General features: G+C 38.8%; 1 protein-coding gene across 1 annotated transcript; it reads left to right on the top strand.

Annotated features, from left to right (window-relative positions):
- Positions 1-5,149: 5,149 nt before the first annotated feature.
- On the top strand, positions 5,150-6,281 carry LOC122312933. The gene is made up of 2 exons (XM_043127606.1): positions 5,150-5,443; positions 5,581-6,281. The coding sequence occupies exons 1-2, from the start codon at positions 5,287-5,289 to the stop codon at positions 6,042-6,044; spliced, it is 621 nt and encodes a 206-aa protein (XP_042983540.1). The 5' UTR covers positions 5,150-5,286; the 3' UTR covers positions 6,045-6,281.
- The last annotated feature ends 6,116 nt before the right edge of the window (positions 6,282-12,397 follow it).

Raw genomic sequence — 12,397 nt, 5'->3', positions numbered from 1 at the left:
CATATGATCTGAGCTAACACTTGCACTCGGCAACCAAAGGGTGGCACCACTTAAACAAGTGTGCCAACCCTCACTAATGCGGTCGAGCATTCCTCCCACCATCCTCAAAGTCGAGTGTTAGTAACGCGCATGCAATCGAGGCTAACAGTCACACTTGGCAGCCAAAGGGTGGCAAGAGTTAAACAAGTGTGCCAATCCTCGCCAATGCAGTCTAGCACCAAGGTTGAGTGTTGGCAATGTGCTTGTGATCAAAGCTAAGACTTGCACTCGTCCATCAAAGGATGACTACAATTACTCAAGTGCGTTACTCTTCACCAAGGCGGTCGAGCACATCTCCTACCTCCCATCAAACCGAGTATTAGCAACGCATATGCAATTGGGGTTAATGCTCGCACTTGGCAATCAAAGGATGATGCCACTTACTCAAGTGCATTACTCCTTGCCACCACAATTGAGCATATCTCTTGCCTCCCATTAAGCTGAGTGTTAGCAACACGCATGTGACATAAGCTAAACTCACACTCAGCGTTCAAAGGATAAAGCCACTTACTCAAGTGCATTACTGCTCACCAATGCTGTCGAGCACATCTTCCACGGTACATCAAGTTGAGTGTTAGCAAAGCGCATGCAATCGAGACTAACACTCACACTCGGTGATTAAAAGATGATGCTACTTATTCAAGTGCATTAATGCACACCAACGCGTTCGAGAATATCTCCCGCCTCCCATCAAGCCGAGTGTTAGCAAAGCACATGCGATCAAGGCTAACACTTGCACTCGACAGTCAAAGGATGATGCCACTTATTCAAATGCGTTAATCCTTGCTAGTGCAGTCGAGCACAACTCCTACCTCCCATCAAGCCAAGCATTAGCATTAGCAATGTGCATGTGATTGAGGCTAACACTCAAACTCAGTGATTAGAAGATGACATCACTTATTCAAGTGCATTAGTCCTTCCCAAAAAAAAAAACAACAACAACATAATTTCAAACAAAACAACAGATGGGGTCTGTACATCAAATGTATGAAGTCTGAATAGAATGACAAAAAATAGGGTTATCAAAGGAATCATACAAGTAAAAGGATGAAAAAAATAAAGAAAGCTATGGGTTGCAGGCCGAGGGTAGAAAGACATCGGCCATCACATTTCTGCCTAAAGAATCTAGAAACTAGAAGGCAGCGGGGTCGAGGTGAACGGTCTATAAGTCCAAGCCTTTTAAGTTCGTGTTGGGTTGCTCCAGCAAAAGGTCCCTCAATTTCTGTTGAGCAACTTTATAACCAAGCCCTTAAGCTCTGTTGTGGATACATTTAGCCACCATAAGTTATGGAGAAAGGTGGACAACTTCCTCCCTAGAGGAGCTCATTTTGTCTCGCTGCTCGGAGGAGGCAAGTTTCTTCCTCAAAGTCTTTGTAATAGTGATGAGTCATAAATAGTATTGGTTATGATTCTTGAGCTGCTTATTGGCCTCATCGAACTGAGCCTCTATCTGAGCCATCTCGCCACGAGCATAGTCAAAGTTTAAGCTAAGCTTTCGGCAAGATTCTTTTGCCTAATTTTCCATGCTCGCATACTCACTGTAGTGTTTATTCATCTCTTCGAACAATTTCTCGAAATGGCTAAGCCAATCTCGCTCAATGTTGCGTTCCTCTTCCAAAAGGTTAGGCTCGAAGTAACACCGTGACACCTCCTCTTGGGATTTATCCAAATCCTACCGAAGGTCAGCTACATCACCCCATAGAGCGACTATTTCATCTTCTAGTGCCTAAGAGTAGAAGCCTAATCATGAATAAGTTGCCTCCCATTCATCCTTCCCCGCCTTAACATTGAAAATAACCCAGCGAGCACTATCGATAAAGGCACACTAAGAACAAATATCCTCTTCCAAATGAGCCTAGTGGCTAACAATCCAGCCAGCAAGCAAACCCACCCCCTAGTTAAGTTACCAATTAAAAAGGAAAAAGAAGACACACGACAAGAATTGAGAGACTTACCAAATAAAGGAAACCCTTGAGATTATACGTAGTCTGAAGAACCGACGCATCCATGAAGTCATTAGCTTGTGGAGTAGATGTCGAAGCTTGAGGGTGAGAAGAACTTGGGAGTTTCGAGGAATTGAATTCTTGACCAGCAAAAGCAAGGAAGGGATGGTTCACCTATTCAAAATGATGTAGTGGAGGGAAAGTGGAGGGATATGACGAAAAAACCATGCTAGTCAAGAGCACGAGTTTATCCCCTCTGCCCTACTTGATCTCACTAGGTGTAAAGGCAGAAATAGGAACCCTCTCAAAGACAATAGGTGGACAAATCCCTCCCCTCAATAGAGAGACACTAAAAGGTAAGGAAGTGATGGAGACCTTTTCCCTGCTGAAGTCAACACTCAAGCAGTCACCTTGGGACAACAGCTGAGCGTCCAATGAAATTTCAGGAGTTTCCTCATCGAATATAGTAGAAGAAACCGAATGAAGAGCATTAACCCTAGTCTAGACATTGCCAGAAAAGACACTGGAAACAGAATTAGAAGGCACCTTCTTGCCAACCTTGCATGACCCAGTGGGCTCATCAAATGCCGAAGTTGGTGCCCTAAAATCCTCAAACAACATCTTAGAGAAAGGACCTTGAAAGGTCCTCCGAAACGAACCTAAGAAATTCAAAGCCTAACATTATATCAATGTTTGCATCCCTTTGATCCGAAATATTGGCCAGACGGCTAAGGTAGGACAATGTTGAACCTCTTCGTGGTCACAAGGTGGGGATGACAAACGCCCACGAGGTTGTGTGGAAAAGCCTTGAGGATCGAGCTCAAGGGACATAGAGTTTAGCATCATTGCTAGATTAGCCTCCCCTTGATCTAAAATCTTCGCCAAATTTTCAAGGATTGTTGAAGTCTGTCAGGCCAATCTGTGATTGCCCGACGAAGATGTAACTCGCCTTTGTGGCCATTTAGAGCTAACTTGAGGAACACCTTGCTCACTCCAAAATTGACGATGAACTTTCTCCTAGCAGGAAAGGGTCACTCCAAGATCACGGTCTTCGAGAACAAGACTTGAAAGCTCAAATCGGGAATTATTGGTGATTAGCTTCTCCAACTAGAAACTCCCAACAAGCATAGGAACAAAAAAGAATTTCTTATGCCAATCCTTATCATGAGAGTAATGGGACTCATGACATGCCACACTATAATTCATTCGAGAGCGAAAACTACATTGGTTCCTATTAAGGCCATGAGTGTAAACAAAGTTCTAGGCTATAAGGTCAGGATACTCCTAACTAGCTGGCTCCCGAACTTGTTGCCACGCCACACAACATAACTACAAAATTCTCTAAGCATTAGGAAGGAGCTGTGAAGGGGCCAAACCTAAGTCTAGAATGTCACAAATAGGACGACATAAAAGGAGCCAAAATCCCATCACAAACATATTGATGTATGAAACAACCCATTTGGCGAACTCTTCAAAGTTAACAACCCCACGACAAGACCGGGGCAAATCCATATCAATTTGATCTAGAACCCTATATAAGTTCGTCACCAAATTCAAGTCTGCCTGGGTGGTGGTGGTAGACCAATAGTGTCCCTTGAATCTTTTTAAGGCAGTGTGAACCAGTGTCACCAAATATGTTTGGAGACTCGTGAGAACATGAGAAGCATGACCCACGGGTGCCAAAGCAGGAAGTGTTACAAGGGGCCATTGGTGGCGAAAAGGATAAGACTAAAAAAGGGAAAAGCAATGGTAGATAAAGTGGAAGACTAAAAGACAAGGAAATCAACGTTCGAAGGGAACGCAATGCATGAAACAAAAACATAAATGTGGATAAAATGGATTTAAAAAGGAAACAACGATGGTTGGGCAAGATGTAACAAGAAAGCAACATATGCCACTCACACAAAGACAAAACGGACAAATCTCATAATCTGTGCCACAAAAAGGGAGATGAGATGCAAGCTAACATACGCTATCACAAATGTGAGAATATGTGTTGACAAGTAGCATAATTGCAAAGGAAGATAGAACCAACCAATGTTGTTGAAAAGGCCCACACAAAAATAAAAAGAAAGAATGGAGAGGGAATAATCTAAAATTCTTATTGCCCACATGCAATGAGAATTTGCAAGATAACTAATGGGCCCTTATCCCCCCTCCCCAACGCTCACAAGCCAAACAAACCCAAGGTAGTAAGGTTCAGCTAGTTAGGCCCATGGGCCTCTCCAAGGAGCAAAATTCAAAAACAGCAAGGATTTAAAATTCATGGGATCTGGGCACGCCTTTTGGCGTTACTAAAGAACCCTAACCTAGAAATCACCTTAATAATAGGGTGAACAACACGGGATAGTAACGCATGCTAGCGAGGATCTATCTCATGAAATAGCAATTCAAAGGAAACTTAAATTCTAACAGCTTCATATGAGGGAAAGGCCAAACCGAAAAGAAAAAGCTTCCAAGACTAGGAAAACCAGTATAAATACTAGCCAAGATACACATCTGGGGGAATTTTTTGGAGAAAAATACATGCTAAAAGGCACAATAAAATTTTATTGACTTAGGCAACTGAGGCGACCCCCTCTCCCAATTCGAGCCAACTTTCCTTCATAGATTACAAGTTCAAACAAGAGCTAGGAAGGTATACGAACACGTCCAAACATAAGGTTTTTGTAATTCGAAGATAAATATTACATTTTCTTTGGTTCCATCAATTTATTATAGAAAAATGTTACATACAAGTTTATAGCCTACATGTCTCATTTAAGTTATTTGAAAAGAAAAAAATGTTGTCGATTATAAAAGATGAAAATTTTCATTTCTCTTTCTATATATATAGAATAAATCTATTATGTCGTCTCAAGTGTACTGTTGCAAATGGCCGCTCCTCAAATTAATTTTTTTTAATTAATGACTAAGAAAATAAATTTTAAAATAAATTTTAATATATTTTTTATATTTTAAAAATATTTAAATATATTAAAAAAATATAAAAAGTAAAACATAAAAAAATAAAAAATACATATGTACTAGGCGGTATATCCACAGAGTCATTTGCTGGACGGCAGACTAGTACTGCTTTTACCTATATTGAAGAATTAATTAAATATTTAAGTTGAAAACTAATCCTAGCTGACCAATCCTCGCAAGTTTTCGAGTTCCCCTTCAGACCAAAAAGCTCTATAAATAAGGCACAAAGGGTAACGTACCTAGGCTTGAAGGAGCAGCTCCACCAACATCTTTTAGCCTTTGCCTTTCAAGGGCTGTTCTTCATCTTTTCCATTTATAAAATTGAAAACAGTACAGGATGGTCCGACCTTCGCTCGACACCCTCAAGCCCACCACCACTAAGTTCCTTTGTAGCTACGGCGGCAAAATACTTCCCCGCTATCCCGACGGAAAACTCCGTTATGTCGGTGGCGACACCCGCGTTCTTGCCGTCGACCGCTCCATCTCTTTCTCCGGTCAGTCATTCTCTTTGTTGAGTCTTTTCAGTATGAATTTAAATTGAGGGGAAGATTGTTTCATTGTAATTTGTGATCTAAGTGCGCTGTTAATGGCGAAGAAATTATTGAGTGTGGGATTTATGATTCTGTTACAGAGCTGTTAATGAAGCTCGGGGACATGTGTGCCACTTCGGTAAGCCTTCGTTGCCAATTGCCCACTGAGGACCTTGACGCTCTGGTAACGATCACCTCCGATGAGGATCTCGCTAGTCTCATCGAGGAATACGACCTGGCGGCGTCGCCACCGTCGTCTCTGAAGATCAGAGAATTCCTGTGGCCACCCAAAACTGCCAAAAAAACCACTTCTCCTCGTCCTTCATCATCGCCGTCGGCTTCCTCTTTATCGAAATCTTCGTCTTCATCCACTTCGTCATCTCACAATCCCACCGGTTCCACTCAGAGGTTTTCGGTGCCGGTTGCCGATACATGTTTCCGCCAGATGTCGCCACCGATGGCGTATCAGAGATCTGCCCCAAAAATTCATCCTCACTGTGCTTACCATGCTCATGGAAACCCAAGGCAGACCTATCTCGTCCACAACGGAAATTACTGGCAATAGCCCTAAACCAATGGCACAAAAACACATCTTTGCAAAGGCTAAGCAAATCTATAATGGAGAAAAAAAATTACTACTCCAAATAGAAAGACGAACCCAAAAAGATCCCGACTTTCATGTCTACATATATATATATATATATATATATATATATATATTTGTATTATGTAATGGGACTGTAAATCGACGAGAAGGATTGCTTTTTGAATCCGTCACCATTAATGAATTTCGGTCCAATTTCGTTATGCATCCAGGAGGAAAATGTAGTGATGAGTTATGTCCGTTTCGTTCTGTTTTGGATTCCAAATCAGCTATTGTTTGCATTAACAGCTTCATCCATTGGCCGGCGCCGTCGTCTATTGGCTTTCGTAACCATAACCTCTGGGTGCCAAGTGTTTCAGTTACGTTGGCCTCCGCCCCTGTTGTTTTGTTTGGTCCATCCTCGCGTGAGTGGCACGTGTGCACTATCAGGTCTTCACGTTCTAGATACTTCTTCCTGCATCTTTGTCTTCTCTGTCGTTACCATTTCTCTTACTAGTTGTAATATGTTTTATTTATCTGCCTTATTTTTTTTTTTTAATTTATGTAATTTTAAATTTGTGATTTGCAGGTTACCGAAGGAATTGAACATGTGGAGCGACTCGAGAGGGAAGACGATTGCCCAGTTAGGAACCCCTTCAAAGATAGGGAAAACATTTGCTCCAGGTCGCTTAAAGGACCACCATTCGTGGCATACTTGCCTTGGCTGCTAAAAAAAAAAAAAATTGCCCTTATTTCAATTGATTTTTACTCTTGTTTATAAGTTTTTACTAAGCAGAAGTTGGTGGGTTGGTATACTTATTGTGATTCATTTCATTTTTCTGAAAATGTAAGAGGAATGTGTTAGTTATTGAGAGATTTCACCAAAACAAATATATATATATATATATATTTATATATACAAATTGATGCAGTTTAATAAAAGGAAAATACTTTAGTTACAAAAAAATTACACGAAAATAAACTTATAAACTGATGTGATTTGATATAGTACGTTAGATTGTAAAGTTATTTTTATTATAAAGTATATCTAACAGATTGTATGAAGCTATATTCGTTTGTGAGTTTATTTTATGTAACCTCTTTATATTTGTAGCAGTTCTCTTAATAAAATATGTAAGATTGTAAAATATAATTAACGGATTACATGAAGTCACAATTGTTAATGAGTTTATATTTGTCAAAAGGCTCTTTGGGGAGTAAGATTAGATGAAAATTTTGTAAATAGAATAAGATAATGCAAAAAATAATAGTGAGATAGTTTGAGTTTAGTATTTTTTAAGTTTTAGGAAATGAGAGTAAAAAAGTAGAATAAAAAATATTATAAACTTAAAATATTGTTAGAATATTATTTTATAATATTATTTTTGTTTAAGAATTTGAAAATGTTGAATTGTTTTTTATTTTTTGTTTGAAAATTTAGGAAAGTTATAATGATTAGTTTTAAAATTTTGTATTAAAATTATGTTTGGGAAGGAGATGAAATGAGATAAGAATTTTGAGATGAGATCTATTTTCAAACAATTCCTAAATGATACAAATTAAAAATGATTTAGTATTTCAAGGAATATATTTGAATTTGAGCTATAGATAATAGATATAGATATTATTTGTTGTTCTCTAATCATATATAGAATCATGATATTTAAGTGCATACTTTTTTGTCTGCATCATGATATTTCTATCCTTTAGATGGGGAATGGTTTGGACAATGGCTAACAGTGATGGATGTTGTGCATTTTGAACAGATTCGGACCCAAGTTCAATTTGGGAATTGCCACAGCTAGGATGAGCCAGAAATGGTGCTATTTCCCACGTCAATGTTAAACATATGCTTCCAAACCCGAAAGTTGGTAACGAAAGCACTTGGGGACCATTATTTTGGGAATCATTTTAGGCCATTTCTACTCAAATTTATAAATTGTGCAAGGGAGTGGCCCAAGGAAGTGCCTGGCCCACATGATATAGTTTGTACATGAATGTGCACCAAACACCCCCTACAAATTCTTAAATAAATATAGATAAATGAGGATACAAAATAAGAAAAAAGATACCTAAAAGTTGTTATTAGGAATTATAAGAGAAATGATAGTTGGAAGCTGTTAGTTTTGCTAAAACCTAATAATGACAAGGCTTGGCTTTGTTTTGGAGACTTTATTGAGATAATGCACCAACATGAGAAATAAGGGGCAGCTAGGAGACCATATCAGCAGATGGAAGAATTTAGAGGCAATGTTGATCTCTGTGGCTTGAGTAACCTGGGGTTTCAAGGTAACAAATTTACTTGGTGCAACAATAAAGAGTGGCCTCATCTTACCAAAGAGAGATTGGATCATGCCTTGAGAAATTTGGAGTGGACTAAGATTTTCTCTGACTGCTACATCCAGGCTCTAGCAACTCATCCATATGATCACAATCCTATGGTGATGCATTTAAGGAATGAAGGGAGGAGGTCTTTCAATGCAAGGGTTGAAAGGGAGAGGATATTTAGATATGAGGCATCTTGGAAAGAACATGACGAATGTTGTAAAATTATTGCCAATTGCTGGTCTCAATAGGTGGTGCAGCGAGGTTCTCACATCAGGATGACTCAAAATAGCCTAGGAAGCTGTAAAGCTTCTCTATTACAGTGGAGCAAAACCATTCTTCGACAAAATAGAAAGGAGACTAAAGCAAAGCTGCAACATCTTTCTAAGCTTCAAGAGTCCAACATAGGTACAAGCTTTGGGCCTATTAAAGAATTATAGCAGGGAATTGATAAGTTACTAGAAGAAGACAATGTCAAAGGGAAGCAGAGGGCAAAGAAAGCTTGGCTCAAAGATGGGGAAATTTAAATTACTTTCACACGTGTGCTAATCAGAGAAGGAAAACTAATGAGATCACAAGTCTGATTAGGGAGGATGGGATTATGATTAGAGACACAGAGGAAATTTCTGAATGCCTTTTCCAGTACTATCATAACCTGTTTTCTTCCTTAAATCCTGCTGGGATAGAGGAGTGGCTAAACAAGGTGGATAGGAAAGTGGATATGGATATAACCGTATGCTTGAAGCCAAGTACATTGCAGTGGAGGTGAAAGAAGCTTTATTCCAGATAAATCCTTTGGGCTCTCCTGGTCCAGATGGATTTCCTATAGAATTTTATCAAGTGCATTGGGACATTATTGGTGATAAGGTCACTAAAGCTATGTTAGAAGTACTCAACTCAGGGGGGATATCAGCTGTATAAATGATACCTATATTGTGCTTATTCCCAAAGTGAAAGGTCCCAAAACAGTATTGGATTTTAGACCCATTTCACTATGCAATGTGCTGTATAAGGTGGTGTCCAAGATTCTAGCCAACAAACTAAAAAAGATTCTTCCTCACATCATTTCTCCAACTCAAAGTGCATTTGTTCCTAGAAGATTAGTCCTTGAGAATGTGATAATGGCTTTTAAAGCTATGCATTCTATGTCTATTAAAGGAAGAAGGCAGCAAGGTCACATGGCAATCAAGTTAGATATGAGCAAGGCATATGATCATGTTGAATGGAGTTTTTTGACAAGTGTTATGATTAAAATGGGCTTTAATGAGAGCTGGATCAGATTGGTGATGGGTTGTGTTTCATCTGTATCTTATTCTATTCTTCTCAATGGATCTCCCCTAGGTTTCTTTAAACCATCTAGAGGCATTAGATGGGGGGATATCTTATCCCCTTATGTATTCCTTTTGGTGATTGAAGTACTTACTAACCTTCTCAATCATGCTGAACTGTTAAAAGCATTCGTGATTATCCTATGGGAATGGGCTAGGTTATTATTAACCATTTATTTTTTGTAGATGACAGCTTACTCTTTTGTAGAGAAAATGCTGTGGAGTAGGCCAACATCAATTCATTGCTCAATCTTTATGAGGGTGCCTCGGCGCAGATGCTCAACAAGGATAAAAGTGCAATATTCTTTAGTGCTAACACTCGAAAAGAAACTAGGGAGTACATCATGAGGATTGCTGGAACAAGAGCCACTACATGCTATGAAAAATACCTTGAATTACTTGCCCTTATTGGGAGATCAAGGCACAATACTTTCAAGAATATCCTGGACAGAGTTAGGAGCAAGGTGAGTAATTGGATGTCTAAGCTTCTCTCTCAAGCAAGAAAGAAGATTCTCCTCAAAGCAGTGATTTAAGCTCTTCCTACCTACTGCATGGGAGTGTTTAAATTGCCAAAATCCTTATTGAAGGAAATTAATAGAGTCATGCACCATTTCTGGTGGGGTCAGTAGAATAAGGAGAGTAAAGTGCATTGGGTTTCATGGGGTCAAATGGGGAATGCAAAGGAAGCAGGAGGTATGGGATTTCAAGATTTTGAGAGTTTTAACTTAGCTTTGTTGGTTAAGCAAGGCTAGTGTGTAATTCAATATCCTGACTCCTTAGCTTCTCAAGTACTCAAGGCAAAATATTTCCGAGGCTCTAATTTTTTCTAGGCTAAATTGGGACCAAGACCATCATTCATATGGAGAAGCGTAATGGCTACTAGAAGTCTCATTGTTAATGGTTCTATATGGAGAGCTGGGAGTGGACATGAGACTAGAATATGGAAGAATAGTTGGCTACCTTCCACTAACATGGTTCAAATTCAAGGGCAAATTATAAATGAGGATGCAAAGGTTGCTGAGCTAATTAATGAGGAAAAGAATCAATGGGATAGAGAGAGGATTTTAGAGTTGCTTGGTCCTGCAAATGCTGTTGTCATTTAGAGGATTCATGTGAGCTCAACTGGTGCAAAAGACAAATTCAAGTGGTTATGCACTAAGGATGGTGGGTTTACCGTGAAAAGTGCATACCCCTACAAAAGGAGCTCAATGTAGCTCATAGGGGTCAGTCTTCTAAAGGTGCTCAAAACTATAAAAACTGGACCTGCTGTTGGAAATTTAAGATTCCTAATGCAGTAAAGGTTTTTGTGTTGTGAGCCTGTTTAGAGTCCTTACCAATCAAGATGAACCTATTCAAGAAGAAGATTTTGGACTCTTCTTTATGTCCAATATACTGCAGAGAATAAGAAATAGTTGCTCATGCATTGTGGAATTGTGTTTCAGCCATGGATGCTTGAAATCAAGGGCCAATTGTGTTTCAAACAGGCTCCTTGAGAGTAGAGAGGTTCATGGAGATTTTTGAAGTTTTAAATGTTCAATGTGATCAACAGATTATGGAGTTATTTGTAGTGACTGTGAGGGGTATTTGGTATAGACAAAATAAGCTGGTGTTTGAAGGATCTTTTTTGCAACTACTTTGTTAGCTCAACAGGTTGTTCAACAACTTGCAGATTTAAGGATTCTAAAGTAGCTCATAATCCTTCTTCTCGTATGCTTCCAAATCATGCTGTGACATGGACTCCACCTCCTGTTGGAGTCATTAAAATAAATTGGGATGCTATGTTGTGTGAAGTTCAAGATAGATTGGGCATTAGTTTGGTTGCTAGAGATCATGAAGGTGGTATTTTAGCAACTAAAAAGGTGTCTAAGGCTGGTTGTGTGGTTCCTTTATTGGCTGAGGTAGTAAGAGTTTTCCAAGCTGCTATTTTTGCTTCAGAACTGCATCTAGCATCTGTGATCCTTGAAGGAGACTCTCTTCAAATTGTACAAGGTCTTAATCTTCACCAAGAGAGATGGGACAGTGTGGGTCTAGTTTTATTAGATACTAGGAGTTTATTATCTAACCTTGAGAGTTGGTGAATTACGTTTGTCAAAAGAAGTGGAAATGAAACTGCCTACTTTCTTGCTAAGAAAGCCTTAGTGTTTATTGAGGAATCTTCTAAATTGGTCCATAGACCCAATTGTAATGTGATTCCATCTATGTCATAGAGATGAATAAAATATTACATTTCCTTTAAAAAAAAAAGAATTATAAGAGAAAAAGTAAAATTTATCAAGACTGAGTTCCATGGCCCAAGTCTCATTAAAAATTTATCAAACATTCGCAACGAATAATTGTCAAATCGGATCATTAAATTGGGCTACACACAAATAGAGCCAGACTCCACACAAATAAGCCCAACACCCATTAGCATGGAGGATATTTTGAAAAAAATTAATTTTTTTTAAAATAAATTGCAAGCAAGAGTGTGTTTTGGCAGAAAAGAAATTAGGATTTCCACTCATATTGTAGTATTTGAAAGTAAGATCACTAAAACGTAGCCTTCAGGAAGAAAGATTCCTTTTGCTTGGTTTTAGATAGATATGAGATCATATCCAACAAATCAAGGAGCTAAACAAAATTGTAAGAGAGTTCATTATTGTTATCTTCTATGATAACGGAATCAAGGGGAAAAAAATAGTT

This window comes from Carya illinoinensis, chromosome 6 (genome assembly GCF_018687715.1).
Source record: "Carya illinoinensis cultivar Pawnee chromosome 6, C.illinoinensisPawnee_v1, whole genome shotgun sequence".
Taxonomy (NCBI): domain Eukaryota; kingdom Viridiplantae; phylum Streptophyta; class Magnoliopsida; order Fagales; family Juglandaceae; genus Carya; species Carya illinoinensis.
This window is presented reverse-complemented; position numbering and strand designations above follow the sequence as displayed.

Excerpts from the sequence above, each read along its gene's own strand:
- LOC122312933 (XM_043127606.1), top strand. The coding sequence starts at position 5,287 with ATGGTCCGACCTTCGCTCGACACCCTCAAGCCCACCACCACTAAGTTC. Across the intron at positions 5,444-5,580 it reads CCGCTCCATCTCTTTCTCCG|AGCTGTTAATGAAGCTCGGG; the intron begins GTCAGTCATTCT and ends ATTCTGTTACAG.